The sequence below is a fragment of the Pristiophorus japonicus genome, chromosome 12 (genome assembly GCF_044704955.1).
Source record: "Pristiophorus japonicus isolate sPriJap1 chromosome 12, sPriJap1.hap1, whole genome shotgun sequence".
Taxonomy (NCBI): Eukaryota; Metazoa; Chordata; class Chondrichthyes; family Pristiophoridae; genus Pristiophorus; species Pristiophorus japonicus.
In genome coordinates this window covers 101,443,753-101,462,427 of record NC_091988.1, presented here as the reverse complement: position 1 = coordinate 101,462,427, position 18,675 = coordinate 101,443,753, and the positions used below count along the sequence as shown (strand labels likewise).

General features: G+C 45.7%; 1 protein-coding gene across 8 annotated transcripts in view; it reads left to right on the top strand.

Moving 5' to 3' along the window:
* Nucleotides 1-18,675, top strand: part of dnah1 (dynein, axonemal, heavy chain 1) — a 668,552-nt gene that overhangs the window by 354,133 nt on the left and 295,744 nt on the right. For all 8 annotated transcript variants that reach the window (XR_011596078.1, XM_070895813.1, XM_070895814.1 and 5 more), the window contains 2 exons: nt 14,756-14,905; nt 15,960-16,046. Coding sequence is in view for 7 of the 8 variants with exons in the window: in XM_070895813.1 (XP_070751914.1) it covers nt 14,756-14,905; nt 15,960-16,046 (237 nt within the window). In the remaining variant the exon portion in view is untranslated. The remainder of the gene's footprint in view (nt 1-14,755; nt 14,906-15,959; nt 16,047-18,675) is intronic.

Genomic DNA, 18,675 nt, shown 5'->3' with positions numbered 1-18,675 from the left:
GCGCACCTCGGAGAGGCCCGCCTAATTTCTAGAACTGAAAAAGCGCCAAATACTTACCTCGCGATTCTCCGATATCTGTAGGCCCGCTTGCAGCTCAGCCTTGCGCCAAAAAGAGTGCCAGCAGCTGCGCGAGTGCGCAGTGGAGGCTGCGCGCGTGAGCAGTAGCTCCTGGCCCTCCCAACGCCTCCTGTCTATGGGCGACGACCCTATCCCTGGTCAAAGGGATGTCGCCCCTATCCTGGGCCGAGTGGCCTACCTGCCCTTACCTCTTGGGTGGCGGGGCCCACCCGACCGGCATCTCGGGGGCGGGCCCCGCCCGAACGCCTCTTCGGTGGTGGGGCCTGCCCGACCAGCTCTTCAGCAGGCTGTTGGAGGGTTCCCGGTGCTGCAGTAGGTGAGTAGAAACTTTTAAGTTTTTATTTATTGATTGATTTTTTATCATTTAAAAAAAATAATTTTTGATTGATTGATTTATTGGTTGATTTATTGATTTATTGATTTATTTATCATTTATTATTGATGATGGCTCTTTATTGGTAAAAGTGAAGTGTTTAATGCTTTATAAAGTCCCATAACTTCCCTCTACCTTCCCTTCCCCTCCCATCTCTCGCTACCTGCGCCTAATTTATAAAGTGTAGGCAAGGTTTTTCTGAGCGTACAAAAATCGACACTTACTCTGTTCTAAGTCAGTTTGGAATAACTTTTCGCTGCCTAAACTTGCAAAAAAAGGCGTAAGTGGCTGGCAACGCCCCCTTTTGAAAAAAAAACTGTACTAAAACGAAACTATTCTAACTAACTAGAACTGGAGCAAACTAAATGCCGAGAATTGCGATTTCTAAGATACTCCATTCTAAACTAGTTGCTCCAAAAAAATAGGAGCAACTTGAGCCGAAACTTGAGCCCATATATGTACACATCTACATAACACTGTATCCTAAACAGAATTGGAATATAAACAGTACTAACACTGAATTTTGTGTAAAACTCTGACATATGCAGAAATCCTATATCCACTGAATATAAAGAAATAAGCCGAGGAATGATGGTCACCATTATTAGCAAACTAATACTAATGAGACTAATAACTAACTAATTAGTGGGCGGAGGTTCAGGTGAGCAAAAATTTAAAAAGTCAAAGAATAAGGAGAATAGCACTGGGGGAAATGAAAACCAGAGCGTGCCAGGAAGTGATAGAATGTATCAACATAAAAGTGAAAGCAGGAAAAAAATGGTAAAAAAAATTTAAAGCTCTTTAATCTGAATGTACGCAGCATTAGTAACAAAATAGATGAGTTGATGGCACAAATAGATACAAATGGGAATGATCTGATAGCCATTACAGAGACGTGGTTGCAAGGTGACCAAGGCTGCGAACTAAATATTCAGGTGTATTTGACAATTCAGAAGGACAGACAGAAAGGAAAAGGGGGTGGGGTCGCACTGTTAATAAAGGATGAGATCAGTGCGTTAGTGAGAAACGATATTGGCGCAGAAGATCAAGATGTTGAATCAGTTTGGGTGGAGATAAGGAATAATAAGGGAGAAAAGTCACTGGTGGGCATAGCCTATCGGCCCTCTAACAATAGCTACACTGTTGGATGGAGTATAAATCAAGAAATAATGGAGGCTTGTAAAAAAGGAATGGCAGTAATCATGGGCGATTTTAACCTTCATATTGATTGGACAAAGCAAATTGGCCAGGGTAGCCTTGAGGAAGAGTTCATAAATGTATCCGGATAGTTTCCTTGAACATTGCGGAACCAACCAGGGATCAGGCTATCTTCGATCTGCTACTGTGTAATGAGACAGGATTAATCAACGATCTCCTAGTAAAAGACCCTCTAGGAATGGTTGAATTTCAAATTCAGTTGGAGGGTGCGAAAGTTGGATCTCAAGCCAGTGTCTAAGCTTAAATAAAGGAGACTACATAGGTATGAAGGCAGAGTTGGCTAAAGTTTACTGGGAAATAGATTAAAGTGCGGGGCGGTTGATGAGCAGTGGCAGACTTTTAAGGAGCTACTTCATAACTCGCAACAAAAATATATTCCAATGAGAAGGAAAGACTGTAAGAGAAGGGATAACCATCCGTGGCTATCTAAGGAAATAAGGGATGGTATCAACTTGAAAGCAAGGGCATACAATGTGGCCAAGACTAGTGGGAGGCCAGAGGATTGGGAAACTTTTAAAAGCCAGCAAAGAACAACTAAAAAAATAATAAAAAGAGGGAAGATAGATTATGAAAGTAAACTAGCACAAAATATAAAAACAGATAGTAAGAGTTTCTACAGGTACATAAAAAGGAAAAGAGTGGCTAAAGTAAATGTTGGGCCCCGAGAGGATGAGACTAGAAAATAATGGGGAACAAGGAAATGGCAGAGACATAGAACAAATATTTTGTATCAGTCTTCACGGTAGAAGACACTAAAAACATCCCAATAATGGATAATCAAGGGACTATAGGGAGGGAGGAACGTAACACAATCACTATCACTAAAGAAGTAGTACTCGGTAAAATAATGAGACTAAAGGCGGACAAGTCCCCTGGATCTGATGGATTGCATCCTAGGGTCTTAAAAGAAGTGACTGCAGAGATAGTGGATGCATTGGTTGTAATCTACCAAAATCTCCTGGATTCTGGGGCGGTCCCAGCAGATTGGAAAATCGCAAATGTTACGCCCCTATTTAAAAAAGGAGGCAGATAGAAAGCAGGAAACTATGGGCTCAGGTTTCGGCCTGCGTTGCTCGTTTTTTTTGGAGCAACTAGTTTGGAATGGAACATCTTAGAAATTGCAATTCTCGGCATTTAGTTTGCTCCAGTTCTAGTGAGTTAGAATAGTTTCATTTTAGAACAGATTTTTTTTCAAAAGGGGGCAAGTCCAGCCACTTACCCCTGTTTTGCAAATTTAGGTCGCGAAAACTTACTCCAAACTAACTTAGAATGGACCAAGTGTAGATTTTTGTATGCTCAGAAAAACCTTGCCTGCACTTACCAAATCAGGCGTAGGGAACGAGAGATGGGGCAGGTGGGGGGCGGGGAAGAGGGGTTTACAAACATTAAACACTTTACTTTTAAAAATAAAGAGCGATCATCAATAATAAATGATAAATAAATCAATAAATTAATCAATAAATCAATCAAAAAAAAATAAAAAATTAAAAATAAAAAAAATAATAAAAAATCAATCAATAAATGAAAAATTAAGTTCCTACTCACCGACTGCAGCACGGGGAGCCCTCCAACATCGTGTTGGGACAGGGCCCCCTCAGTGTCTCTCTGTCTCTGTCACTGTCTCTCTCTCTCTCTCTGTCAGTATCTCGCTCTCTCTCTCTGTCAGTGTCTCTCTGTGTTTCTGACAGCGAGGGGTGGGGGAGGGGAGAGAGGAGGAGAAGGGGGAGGGAGAAGGAGGAGGGAGAGGAGGGGAGGGAGAGGAGAGAGGGGGAGAGTGGGGGGGGTAGAGGGGGAGGATGGGTAGAGGGGGAAAGGGGGGAAGAGAAGAGGGGAGGGGGAGAGAGAAGGAGGGGGGAGGAGAGGAGAGGGGGGAGGAGGGAAAGGGAGAGGGGGGAGAGGAGGGGAGAGAGGGTTAGGGGAGGAGGGGGGGAGAGGGAGACTGAATGGGCCCTGCTGAGATCATCGCAGCCCAAGGGGCCTGGAGCTATGCACATGCGTGCACACTCTAGCGTGCATGTGCAGAGGTCCCGGCACTGTTTTCAGCGCCGGGAACTGGCTCCGCCCCCGACCCCTTGTGCTGCGCCACGCCGAGCACGAAGACATCCTGAGGAGACCGCAGAATCACAAGGTATGTTTTCGGCGCCCTTTTTATTCCAGAAAATCGGCGCACCTTCTTACAGAGGGTGGAAACTTGGGCTCTGTTGACCAGTTAGCCTAACATCGGTCGTTGGGAAAATGTTGGAGTCCATTATTAACGAAGCAGTAGCAAAACATTTGGAAAAGCATAATTCAATCAAGCTGAGCCAGCATGGTTTTATGAAAGGGAAATCATGTTTGACAAATTTGCTGGAGTTCTTTGAGGGTGTAACAAGCAGGCTGGATAAGGGGGAACCAGTGGATGTGGTGTATTTGGATTTCCAGAAGGCATTAGATAAGGTGCTACATAAAAGGTTACTGCACAAGATAAGAGCTCACAGGGTTATGTGTAATATATTAGCATGGATAGAGGATTGGTTAACTAACAGAAAAAAGAGAGTTGGGATAAATGGGCCATTTTTAAGTTGGCAACCTGTGACTAGTGGGGTGCCACAGGATCAGTGCTGGGGCCTGTACTATTTACAATCTATATCAATGACTTGGATGAAGGGACTGAGTGTAATGTAGCCAAGTTTGCTGATGATACAAAGATGGGTGGGAAAGCAAATTGTGAGGAGGACGCAATAAATCTACAAAGGGATATAGACAGGCTAAGTGAGTGGGCAAAAATTTGCAGATGGAGTATATCCACTTTGGTAGGAAAAATAAAAAAGCAAATTATTATTTAATTGGAGAGAGATTACAAAATAATGCAGCATAGAGGAAAAAGGGTAGTGCACTTCTTTTCTTTATTTCTTTTGCAGGAATTTAGGTAGATAGGGTCCTCTGAAGGATTTCTGGTGTTTCTTAGTTATTGTTTTGAAAACTTTTTATTTTATCAGTTCCCCCCTCCCTGGGCCCAACTCTATCCTCGGCGGTACTTTGCCGAGGATCACATTTGCCGCCCAGAATGGGGGCTACCGCCCGCTACTGCTCTGAATCGGCATGCAAGGTCCATTTTTGCCGCCGGGCAGTCTTTCCCACATTTTTTCATGAAACTTCCACCCAAAGTACCAGCAGGATCTTAGGGGTCCTTTGGGAGGAACTTAGGTTTCACCAAACTAGGGCCCTTTGCACATGAAACACAAAAACTTAGCATGCAGGTACAGCAAGCAATTAGGAAGGCCAATGGAATGTTGGCCTTTATTGCAAGGGGGATGGATTATAAAAGTAAGGAAGTCCTGCTACAACTGTACAGGGCATTGGTGAGGCCACATGGTGAGTACTGCATACAGTTTTACAGTTTTGATCTCCTTATTTAACTTGCATTGGAGGCAGTTTAGAGAATGTTCACTAGGTTGATCCCTGAGATGAAGAAGGGTTGAGCAGGTTGGGCCTATACTCATTGGAGTTCAGAAAAATGGGAGATGATCTTATTGAAACATATAAGATTCTGAGGGAGTTTGACAGGGATGTTTCCCCTCGTGGCAGAATCAAGAACTAGGGGGCATAATTTCAGACTAAAGGGTTGCTCATTTAAAAACAATAATGAGGAGGAATTTCTTCTCTCATATGGTCGGCAATCTTTGGAATTCTCTACCCCAGAAAGCTGTGGAGACTGGGCCATTGAATATATTTAAGGTGGCGATAGACAAATTTTTAAATGATAAGGGAGTCAAAGGTTATGGGGAACGGGCATGGAAGTGGAGTTGGGACTAAGATCAGATCAGCCATGATCTTATTGAATGGCGGAGCAGGCTCAAGGGGCAAAATGGCCTACTTCTGCTCCTATTTCTTATGGTTCTTATGTAATGCTTGATGCATATTGTATGAAATGTCTTTGTCTACTACTTCAGTAGAATATTAGCTCCTTTAAAATAAGTGGGTTATGCCAATATTAAAATAGCAGAAGAATGTCATGCTAGCATGCTAAACATTCATCACAACATAACCATCCATAATTTCTCGGCTATACTCTTTTGAATAATATTTATCATCCGTTTACCAGTACTTTAGGGTGTTCAAATTCAACATTTGTTATTTATAAAGGACATTAATATGTCTAATACAATGGGTTGAAATCTATTATAACCAGCTCAATCTGATATAATAATGCAATAAAGCACAGACACTGAGGAATAGTAAGTGGACAATCTCACTGGAGAATTAATCGCAATTGATTTCTGTTCATTTCCAATGAACTTTAGTGTTTCCATTACTAAACTGATCTGGATCAGTTCCTATGGACTGGAGGGTAGCTAATATAACACCACTTTTTAAAAAAGGAGGGAAAGAGAAAACGGGAAATTATAGACCGGTTAGCCTGACATCAGTCGTGGGGAAAATGTTGGAATCAATTATTAAAGATGAAATAGAAGTGGATTTGGAAAGCAGTGACAGGATCAGTCCAAGTCAGCATGGATTTATGAAAGGGAAATCATGCTTGACAAATCTTCGAGAATTTTTTGAGGATGTAACTAGTAGAGTGGACAAGGGAGAACCAGTGGATGTGGTGTATTTGGACTTTCAAAAGGCTTTTGACAAGGTCCCACACAAGAGATTGGTGTGCAAAATTAAAGCACATGGTATTGGGGGTAATGTATTGACGTGGATAGAGAACTGGTTGGCAGACAGGAAGCAGAGAGTAGGGATAAATGGATCCTTCTCAAAATGGCAGGCAGTGACTAGTGGGGTGCCGCAGAGCTCAGTGCTGAGACCCTAGCTATTTACAATATACATCAATGATTTAGATGAAGGAATTGAGTGTAATATCTCCAAGCTTGCAGATGACACTAAGCTGGATGGCGGTGTGAGCTGTGAGGAGGATGCTAAGAGGCTGCAGGGTGACTTGGACAGGTTAGGTGAGTGGGCAAATGCATGGCAGATGCAGTATAATGTGGATACATGTGAGGTTATCCACTTTGGTGGCAAAAACAAGAAGGCAGAATATTATCTGATTCGGAAGATAAGGAAAAAGGGAGGTGCAACGAGACCTGGGTGTCATGGTACATCAGTTATTGAAAGTTGGCATGCAGGTATAGCAGGCAGTGAAGAAGGCAAATGGCATGTTGGCCTTCATAGCTAGGGGATTTGAGTATAGGAGCAGGGAGGTCTTAATGCAATTGTACTGGGCCTTGGTGAGACCTGGAATATTGTGTTCAGTGATGGTCTCCTAACCTGAGGAAGGACATTCTTGCTATTGAGGGAGTGCAGCAAAAGTTCACCAGACTGATTCCCGGGTTGGCAGGACTGACATATGAGGAGAGACTGATCGACTGGGCCTGTATTCACTGGAGTTTAGAAGAATGAGAGGGGATCTCATAGAAACATATAAAAGTTTGACGGGACTGGACAGGTTAGATGCAGGAAGAATGTTCCCGATGTTGGGGAAGCCCAGAACCAGGGGTCACAGTCGAAGGATACGGGGTAAACCATTTAGGACTGAGATGAGGAGAAACTTCTTCACTCAGAGAGTTGTTAACCTGTGGAATTCTCTACCGCAGAGAGTTGTTGATGCCAGTTCGTTAGATATATTCAAGAGGGAGTTAGATATGGCCTTGACTGTTAAAGGGATCAAGGGTAATGGAGAGAAAGCACGAAAGGGGTACTGAAGTGAATGATCAGCCATGATCTTATTGAATGGTGGTGCAGGCACGAAGGGCCGAACGGCCTACTCCTGTACCTATTTTCTATGTTTCTATGAACTGGCTCAGGTAGCATGGGATGATTAAAGGAGTCAATTCTTCTGTCTGGCAAACATTGAATAGAAATCTGTTAAGTGTCAGCTGTGGCTCAAGGTAGGTTGTGGGTTCAAGTCCCATTCCAGAGATTTGAGTACAAAAATCTAGGGTGACACTCCAGTACTGAGGGATCGCTGCACTGTCGGAGGTGCTGCCTTTCGGATGAGACATTTAACCGAGCCTCGTCTGCTCTATCAGGCGGACATAAAAGATCCCGTGTCACTATTTCGAAGAAGAGCAGGGGTGTTATCCCTGGTGTACTAGCCAATATTTACCCCTCACTCAGCATCACTAAAACAGATTATCGTGACCTTATCCTGTTTGTGGGAGCTTGCTATGCGCAAATTGGCTGCCGTGTTTCCTACATTACGGCAGTGGCTACACTCCAAAAGTACTTCATTGCTGTAAAGCGCTTTTGGACATCCGGTGGTTGTGAAAGGCAATATATAAATGCAAGTCTTTCTTTTTATTTCTGTTAAAATGTTTTTAGAAAGAAATGAATGCTGCAGATGATGTATAATTACATGGAATAGTCTAGATGATCTATAATTACATGGGCCCCGAACTTAGTGGAAGCTAAGTTCTGCCCAAGTGCCACCCAAAGGACTGCTGAAATCCTGACAGTACTTTGGGCGGAATTTTCATGAAAAAATCCTGGGACCGCCCAGCGGCAAAAATGTGACTTACGCCCTGAATCTGAGCGGCAGTGGGCGGTAGTTGCCATTCTCGGCGGCGAATGCAATCCTCGGCAAAGTGCCGCCGAGGATTGAGTTAGGCCCAGGGAGGGGGAACTGATTAAATAAAAACATTTCAAAAAATAAAAAACACTAGAAATCCTTCAGGGGACTCCACCCACTTGAATCGCTGCAATAAAAATAAATAAAAGAAGTTTACTGACCTTTTTTGCAGGTCTTCATACTTACAGTTGAGATTCGACCTGCCTCCACACGGCGGTCTTTTCCCCTACTGCAACGGACTCCCGCCCGGACCAAACTGGCAGCTCGGTAGGCGAGAGGACACTTACACAAGTTGCACGCCAGCGGACGTCAGCGGCCAGTCCCCAGCGGTCTTCCCTCCCTGCCGGCGGGAGGCCTCCACCAAACTCGCTCAGAGGGGAGACCGCCCAGAAAACTTGGCGGCAGGGGACCAATTTTGGCCCCATTTACTCTATATCAGCGATTCAGGCCATTCGGCTCAACTGGTCTATGCCGATGTTTATACTCCACACAAGCCTCCTCCCACTCGAATTATCTTTTCTAACCTGCCCCATATCCCTCTAAAACCGTCTCCCTTCTGTAGGCGTTAAACCATCCTTTATATATTATATCAATCCTACCTGCTTCAACCACTCCATGTGAAAGTGAGTTCCACATTTTCACCACTCTCTGTATAAAGAAATTCTGACTAAATTATTTATGTGTTCTGTTAGTGGCTATCTTATATTTATGCCCCTTGTTCTGGACTCACCCACAAGTGGAAACAAATTCTCCACATCCACAATATTGAACCCTTTCATAATTTTAAAGACCTCTATCAGGTCTCCCCTTAGTCTTCTCTTTTCCAGAGAAAAGGGCCCCAGCCTGGTTAATCTTTCCTGATAGTTGCATCCTCTCAATTCTGGTAACATCCTTGTAAATCTTTTCTGCACTTTCTCCAGTACTTCAATATCCCTTTTGTAGTTTGAAAACCAAAACAACAGACAGTATTCCAAGTGTGGTCTAATCATGATTCCACACATTTCCACAGTACTCGGGAAACCCAGCAACGAAATGGAAGCATGAGCTGCTGGCTCCAGTGGGTTAGTGCTTTTTAGAGCACTCCTTATAGGCCAGAGGGTGCAGGAGTGCTCCCTCCGGCCCCTCAAAGAAGGCTTTGACCTCCCTTCTGCCTCTCCTTGCTGACAAGATCTGCGCCCCAAGCCACAGCGCCCCTTCCTCCAAGCCCTGATCTCGAGCCTGGTGCCCTCCATGAACCTCTCCCCTCCCCCACCAAGCCCCGATTTCGAGCCTGATGGCCTCCATGAAGCTCTCCCCTCCCCCACCAAGCCCCGATCTCGAGCCCGGTACCCTCCATGAACCTCTCCCCTCCCCCACCAAGCCCCTGTCATGTATGTAACCAGCATACTACTGTAACCCTTATACAATTGTAACCCTCATGTAACCACTACATACTGTACATACTTTACTAGAAATGCACACCTTGACCACAGGGGGTGTACTTGTGGGAGACACTCCTTACCTGGAGATTCAGGTATATAAGGGGAGGTCCCTCGCAGGGCCAGGACTCCTTGGTCCAGGCAATAAAGGTCACAGAGTGACTGTGTCTGCAGTACATGCCTCGTGTGATTATGTTTAAGAGTTAAGGACTCAACACCTGGCGACGGGAAATGGGAATCACTGAACCCAGAGGATGGCCACCGATAGTTCAGAGGAATGTTACTGTGTGGGTGAAGACTGGGATGATTTTGTGGAGAGACTTCAGCAGACCTTTGTCACGAAGGACTGGCTGGAAGAGGATGCGGCTGACAAGCGGAGGGCGCATCTACTAACAAGCTGTGGGACAAAAACGTATGCGCTGATGAAGGACCTGCTCGCACCCCACAAACCGGCCGACAAGTCTTTTGAAGAGCTCAGCCAGCTGATCTGCGAACACTTAAAACCGGCAAGCAGCATACACATGGCCCGGCACCGGTTCTACACACACCGACGTCGGGAAGGGCAAAACATCTCGGACTTCGTGGCAGACTTGCGGCGCTTGGCCAGCCTCTGTAAGTTCTCAGACGCCTGCAGGGGAGAGATGTTAAGGGATTTTTTCATTGAGGGCATTAGCCATGCTGGGATCTTCAGGAAGCTCATAGAGACCAGGGACTTAACTCTAGAAGGGGCAGCATTGATAGCTCAAACTTTCATAGCAGGGGAAGAAGAGGCCAAGCTAATTTACGCGAGTAGTCCTGGGTCCAACGTGGTGACAGACCAAGGAATTAACGTGATAAACACGGCTCAAGATCTCGCAGTCAGGCAAAGGCATTTTGAAACTGCAGCAGTCAGACAAAGACATTTTGTAACTGCCCAAGCTGAAACCGACTCTAAGGTGGGCCCCCGACAGGGACAATGGAGAGGGGAGCGGCAATTCACGCAATCAAGGGGACCATTAACACCCACCATCAGAGTGTTTAGAAACAACCAAGGGAACAGTCAGAGAGGAATGCCTGCTAACAGTCCTTTTGTGAACAACGATCTCAGCCAATGCTGGAGATGTGGGGGCAGACACTATGCGAAAAGCTGCAAATTTCAGCAGTTCGTCTGTAGGAATTGTAATGTCAAAGGACATTTGGCTAGGGTTTGCAAATAGCCGGTAGCGAGGCTAATCTATGAGCCAGAGGAATCAGGCAAGGGGCTTGCAGTGCAGGACAATGCCTGGGGTAAAGCCATGGATGCTGAAGTTCAGCGGGTTCATGTGGCTGATGTCCACAGCTCATACACCAAAACGCCACCCATGATGATGAAAGTTTTATTGAATGGCATCCCGGTGCACATGGAGCTGGACACGGGAGCTAGCCAGTCCCTCATGAGTGCACAACAATTTGAGAAACTATGGCCACACAGAGCTAGCAGGCCCAAACTGGAACGAATTAATACGCAGCTACGGATGTACACCCAAGAGATCATTCCAGTGCTAGGCAGTGCAAACTTGGTGGTAACACACAATGGGTCACAGAACCGGCTGCCACTCTGAATCGTTCCAGGAAATGGCCCCGCGCTTTTGGGAAGGAGCTGGCTAGCCGAGATGAACTGGAAATGGGGGGATGTGCACGCCATTTCATCTGTGGAGCGAAGCTCATGCTCACAGGTACTACAAAAATTCGGGTCACTGTTTCAACTTGGTGTCGGAACATTCAAGGGCACAAAAGTAGTTATACGCATCACCCCAGACGCCAGACCAGTGCACCACAAAGCCAGAGCGGTGCCGTATGTGATGCGTGAGAAAATTGAGAGTGAACTGGACAGGCTGCTCAGAGAGGGCATAATTTCGCCCGTTGAATTCAGTGACTGGGCAAGTCCCATTGTTCCTGTCCTTAAAGCGGACGGCTCAGTTAGGATCTGCGGTGACTACAAAGCCACCATCAACCGGGTGTCCCTGCAGGACCAATACCCGCTCCCGAGGGTGAAGGACCTTTTTGCTACATTGGCAGGTGGCAAGCTGTTCACTAAATTGGACCTCACTTCGGCCTACATGACTCAGGAACTGGCTGAAGAATCTAAGCTTCTGACCACAATCACGCGCACAAAGGTGTCCTTTTGGCGGCCGCCATCTTTCAGAGAAACATGGAAAGCTTGCTGAAATCCATTCCCGGCACAATCATATTCCAGGACAACATCCTAATAACGGGTCGAGACACCGAGGAACACCTCCACAACCTGGAGGAGGTGCTACGCCGACTGGACCGGGTAGGCCTGCGGCTGAAGAAGGCCAAGTGTGTGTTTTTGGCCCCAAAGGTCGAGTTTTTGGGCAGGAGGGTTGCCACAGACGGGATCCGGCCTACCGAATCCAAAACGGAGGTGATCCATCATGCACCCCTGCCCGGCAACACATCGGAGTTGTGATCACTGTGGGACTTTTGAACTATTTCGGGAACTTCCTGCCGAACTTAAGCACATTGTTAGAGCCGTTACACGTGCTCCTGGGTTGTGAATGGTTTTGGGGGGACTGTCAAGAACGGGCTTTCAACAGGGCGCGGAACCTGCTTTGTTCTAACAAACTGTTAACGTTGTATGACCCCTGTAAAAAACTAGTTTTAACATGCGATGCATCATCATACAGGGTTGGGTGTGTGTTGCAGCAGGTTAATGGAGACGGACAACTCCAACCGGTGGCTTATGCCTCCAGGTCGCTCTCCCAGGCAGAGCGTGGGTACGGCATGGTCGAAAAGGAAGCACTCGCTTGCGTTTATGGTGTGAAAAAAATGCACCAATATCTTTTCGGCAGACCGTTCGAATTAGAAACGGACCACAAGCCATTAACTTCTCTGTTGTCCGACAGCAAGGCTGTCAATGCAAATGCTCGCATACAGCGATGGGCTCTCACACTGGCTGCGTATGACTACACCATACGGCACCGGCCAGGCACCGAAAACTGCGCTGACACGCTCAGCAGGCTCCCACTGGCCACCACCGAGGGGGCGGCGGAGCAAAGCGCTGAAATGGTCATGGCCGTTGAGGCTTTTGACACCGCAGGCTCCCCCATCACAGCCTGCCAGATCAAATTCTGGACCAACAGGGACCCCCTCATATCCATGATAAAGAAATGTGTCCTGATGGGGTATTGGGCGCCCACGCACGGGGCGTGCCCTGAGGAGGTCATACCGTTTCAGAGACGGATGGATGAGCACTCCATCCAAGTCGACTGCCTGCTATGGGGCAGACGAGTAGTCATGCCCCAGAAGGGGAGGGAAGCATTCATCAGGGAACTCCACAGCGAGCACCCTGGAATTGTGTTAATGAAGGCAATTGCCCGGTCACATGTATGGTGGCCGGGGATTGACTCAGACCTGGAACACTGGGTTCGCAGGTGCACGACGTGTGCCCAGCTGGGCAATGCCCCCAGGGAGGCCCCGCTCAGCCCGTGGCCCTGGCCCACCAAGCCTTGGTCACGCATTCACGTGGGCTATGCGGTCCCGTTCATGGGAAAAATGTTCTTGATAATTGTCGATGCATACTCGAAATGGACTGAGTGCATCATATTAAACTCGTGCATGACATCCATCACCGTGGAGAGCCTGCGCACGGTTTTCGCGACCCACGGCTTACCGGACATTCTGGTCAGCGACAATAGCCAGTGTTTCACCAGCCATGAATTCCAGGAGTTTATGTCGGGTAATGGCATCAAACATGTCCGGACGGCGCCGTTCAAGCTGGCTTCCAATTGCCAGGCGGAACGTGCGGTCCAAGTCATAAAGCAAGGCATGCTCCGCATCCAAGGACCTTTTCTGCAGTACCGCCTATCGTGCCTCCTGCTGGCCTACAGGTGCCGGCCGCACTCACTCACGGGAGTTCCGCGGAACTCCTCATGAAACGTACGCTCAAAACGCGGCTGTCCCTCATCCACCCAACCCTGGCAGACATTGTTGAGGGCAAGCGCCAGTCCCAAACTGAGTGCCACAATCATAACTCAAGGGAGAGGTGTATAGAAATGGATGATCCAGTATTTGTACTTAACCGTGCATTGGGACCTAAGTGGCTAGAGGGCACCGTAATTGGTAAAGAGGGAAACAGGATCATAGTGGTCAGACTCAATAATGGGCAGATATGCCGCAAACACTTGGACCAAGTAAAGAAAAGATTCAGCATAGACACAGATGAACATGAAGAAGAGCATGAGATGTCAACCACACCACTGCCAGTGGACGAGCAACAAGGACAATCACCAGCATGCACAGTCCCTGCGGCCAGCCCGGACAGGCCGGAATCACCTCAGGTGACAGAAATGCATGCCAAGGCTCAGCCACCAGGGCCTCAACTGCGGCGCTCCACGAGAGAGTGTCGACCACCTGATAGACTTAACCTTTGAGTCAAAAAGACGTGAGGGGGGAGGTGATGTCATGTATGTAACCAGCATACTACTGTAACCCTTATACAATTGTAACCCTCATGTAACCACTACATACTGTACATACTTACTAGAAATGCACACCTTGACCACAGAGGGTGTACTTGTGGGAGACACTCCTTACCTGGAGATTCAGGTTTATAAGGGGAGGTCCCTCGCAGGGCCAGGACTCCTTGGTCCAGGTAATAAAGATGAAGGCCACAGAGTGACTGTGTCTGCACTCCGTGCCTCGTGTGATTATGTTTAAGAGTTAAGGACTCAACAGCCCCGATCTCGAGCCTCAATCTCTCCCTCCCGATTGGTGGGCTCCGTCCCCAATGATACCTAGTTGCGACCTCCTGCCACAGGCTCTCCCTCCTGGCAGCTGTCCAGCCTGTCAATCGGGCGGGAAACAGAAGAAAATGATAATGAGATCCTACTATCGGCAGAACCTCCGCATCCTTGACATTTCCAGGTTTCATCCCTCCACAACTGCACTCCCCCGCTCCACGTAAATATTGGGGCCAAAATGTTAATTGGAATTAGTTTTCAAGACCAACACATTTCTAATCATTCAAAATCACCAGTTTGCTGACAGAATTAACTTTGTATTCCAATGTTTTTGCTCTGCCATTCGAGTGTGTCCAATGTTTTGTTGGACAGTAACGTGTTTCCTGTTGTTTAGGCTTTGTTTAGGCCTGTGGCCATGATGGTCCCTGACTATGCCATGATCGCTGAGATTTCTCTGTATTCCTTTGGGTTCAGCAATGCCAAAGCCCTTGCAAAGAAAATCACCACAACTTTCAAACTATCCTCTGAGCAACTCAGTTCACAGGTACCTTAGTAGTTTAAAAGGAGCACTATCACCTTTACAGTTCAATCACTAAGCATGTCTTCAAGCCTCTCTCACTGGACCTAGTCAGAAAATATGTTGAATTACCTGAAGAAAAGTTCTTGTTTAAGGTTTTTCTGAACAAGTATTGAGTAACCAGACACACATGCACATCCGCTGCATTTAAAACAAAGTTGCCGGCACTAAAGGAGCAGCCAGTGGCTCTTCATCAGCTGCTGACATGCAACATTCTGGCCCCTCACTCCTGTGGCTCTCCCAGCACATCATGCTCTCTGTGCCGAGAGCACCACAAAATATGAAATGGCTGATGTCACGATGTTGCACGAGGTCGGTTTAATGGGATGTCAGCCAACCACAAAGGCCGAGGAACAGCCAGAACTGCATTATTCGCTTCTGATCTCCTACTTGACTCCTTCCCACATTAACCAACTAAGTGTGGAGAGAAATTTAATTTGTGTCCTTCCACCATCCCAGCAGATCGCTCCTGTTTAAAGCACTCTTCAATTCATGAGGTTCGCAGCATATTTTATTGAGCAAACCCTGTAATGTTTGAAATAAAAACAGAAAATCCTGGAAACACTCAGCGGGTCAGGCAGCAAATGTGGAGCGAGAAATAGAATTAACGTTTCAGGTCGATGACCTTTCATCAGAGTGGAACATTACCTCTGTTCCTCTCTCCACAGATGCTGCCTGACCTGCTGAGTATTTTCCAGGATTATTTATTTTGATTTCAGATTTCGAGCATCCGCAGTATTTTGCTTTTGTCCCTGTAATGTTTGATTCATCTCCATACAATTTCTATGTGTCACTGTCCATTAACTTCAGGGATTACAGTAGGAATTATATCAAAGAGATGCTTCAGTTGTGAATGAAATTAAGGTAATGCATAACTTTTTTGAGGAATTCTTGTATTCAAAGAATGTCATGGCAAATGCTGCACCAGTAACATACCTCTTTCATCATGCACAGCCTGTGGTGAAAACTTTACTGATCAACAAAGATATACATTGATTATTCATTGGTGTCTTTACTACAGGATCATTATGATTTTGGAATGAGAGCTGTAAAAACTGTGATCTCAGCAGCAGGGAACCTGAAGAGAGAAAATCCCAACATGGATGAGGTACAGGAATGACTGGAGCAGAGCTCTGGTCACAGCATGATTAAATACTTTGTCAGTCGTAATAGCTAGAAATATATTATACATGGAATAATAGATAGCCAGAATATATTACATATTGAATACTAGATAGCCAGAGTGCATTATACATAGAATAATAGACGCATCAATGTCAGTGTTCTCGATCAGGTCAACATCCCCAGCATCAAAGCACTGACCACATTCGACCAGATCCATTGGGCGGGCCACATCGTCTGCATGCCCGACACAAGACTCCCAAAGAAAGCACTCTACTCGGAACTCCTACACGGCAAGTGATCCCCGGGTGGGCAGAGGAAATTTCAAGGACACCCTCAAAGCCTCCTTGATAAAATGTAACATCCCCACCGACACATGGGAATCCCTGGCCAAAGACTGCCCTAAGGGAAGGAAGAGCATCCGGGAGGGCGCTGAGCACCTCGAGTCTCATCGCCGAGAGCATGCAGAAAATAAGCGCAGGCAGCGGAAGGAGAGCGTGACAAACCAGACTCCCCATCCACCCCTTCCTTCAACGACTGTCTGCCCCACCTATGACAGAGACTGTAATTCCCGTATTGGACTGTGCAGTCATCTGAGAAGTCACTTTTAAAGTAGAAGCAAGTCTTCCTCGATTTCGAGGGACTGCCTGTGATACATAGAATAATAGATAGCTAGAGTGTATTACACATAGAATAATAGATAGCCAGTGTATTATATATATATGTATATATATATATAGAATAATAGATAGAATGTATTGCATGTTGAATAATAGATTGTCAGAGTGTACTGAATTAGCTAGGAATATACTGTATAAAGACTATCAGATAGCTAGGGGTATATTGAATATAATGGAAAGTATTGCATATAAAATAAGAAATAGATAAGAATTGTATTGAATTTAGCAAAAAGTGAATTGCATATAGGATAATAGTTAGCAAGGAGTATATTAAATATAACAGAGCGTGTATGAAAGTAGATAACAGATAGCTCTTGCAGATCAGAAACATTTGAGATAATAGGTAACCAGAGTGCATTACATATATAGAATAATAGTTTAGCAGAATGTATTGCATACAAAGAATAATAGATAGCTGGAAGTGTATTGAAAAATAAAATTGTATATTGAACAGAGAAAATAGATAACTGGGAATATGTTTCATGTAGAATAATGTTCAATGATAGTACTCTTACTCTTTCTTTGGCTATTAAGTAGACACTGACCAAGAATAGCTACAGGCTTCAGAAGTCTGTCTGTTGTCATATTCAACATATATTGCACTCAGAGTCAGAAAATGGTGGGTTCAAGGCTTTGCATAATCTTTAGTGTAGCATGGAGGGAGTTGGCCATTTACTCTGTTGTATGTGTTGCATGAGCAGCGATAATTGAGGAGGGGGCTGGGAAAGACCCTTCCGCCTCAAGACAATTATTTTTTTAATTCATTCACGGGATGTGCGCATCGCTTGTAAGACCAACATTTATTGCCCATTCCTAATTGCCCTTGAAGGTGATGGTGAGCCACCTTCTTGACAACTGAGTGGCTTGCTAGGCCATTTCAGAGGGCAGTTAAGAGTCAGCCGCATTACTGTGGGTCTGAAGTCAGACCAAGTAAGGACAGCAGATTTCCTTCCCAAGTGAACCAGATGGGTTTTTATGACAATCTAGTAGTGTTATGGTCACCAATACTGATACTAGCTTTTTAATTCCAGATTTAATTAAATTAAATTGAATTCTCCAGCTACCATGATGGGATTTGAACTCTTGTCTCATCATTAAAGGATCATTAGTGCTGGCCTCTGGATTACAAGTCCAGTAACACCACTACTGTTCCCGTTACATGGCTAAGTGTGCCTGCAACTATTACAGACACAGTCACAGGCCCGTGCCTTAATGGAAGCCCTGGAAATCCGGGAGCAACATAAGCAGAGACCTGACAACTTCAGTCTCCTTCCCGTTTTCTTCTTTATAGAAATGGAAAATGACTGTCCTCAGGCACTTGGGAGAAAGATACTAAGCCAATGGGCCGAAAATTCCGGCCTCGCCGGGTCCATCTGACATGCGCACGGACCCGGCGAGGTCTCGCAAAAGCTGTTTTGTGGGGCGCGATGTGCATGTGCCGAGAACCAGCTTTTCTGATCTGTCAAGATTTCTCATGACAGATCCTCCGCATCCCCGGGAGAAGGACATCGCATGGGAGAGATTGGGCTATTTGCCCAACTCATACCCGGCGAATCTCCTTCAAACTTTAACACCTGACAAGAGCAGGCGCATAGCTTACTTTTACCAGTGTAAGAATTAAACATTAATTTTTATATGTTTTAAAACCATATCCATTAAGGTAAGTTTATCTTTAACACTATTAAAGCACATTAAAAAAATTTCCAAAAAATATATATTTTTTCTAAAACATTTAATTACATCTAATTTCAACTAATTTTAAATATGTGAGGTGATTTATTTATTTATTATGCTGTGTTTCGGTGTTTTAGGGGGTTATTCTCATTGATAATAATGGGAGTCCATACAAACAGCTTTCATTTTTATCAATGAGAATACTGCATAGTGATTGGTGGTCCAGGCCCACGTGACCCCAGCTTGAACGTAGGTACCTGA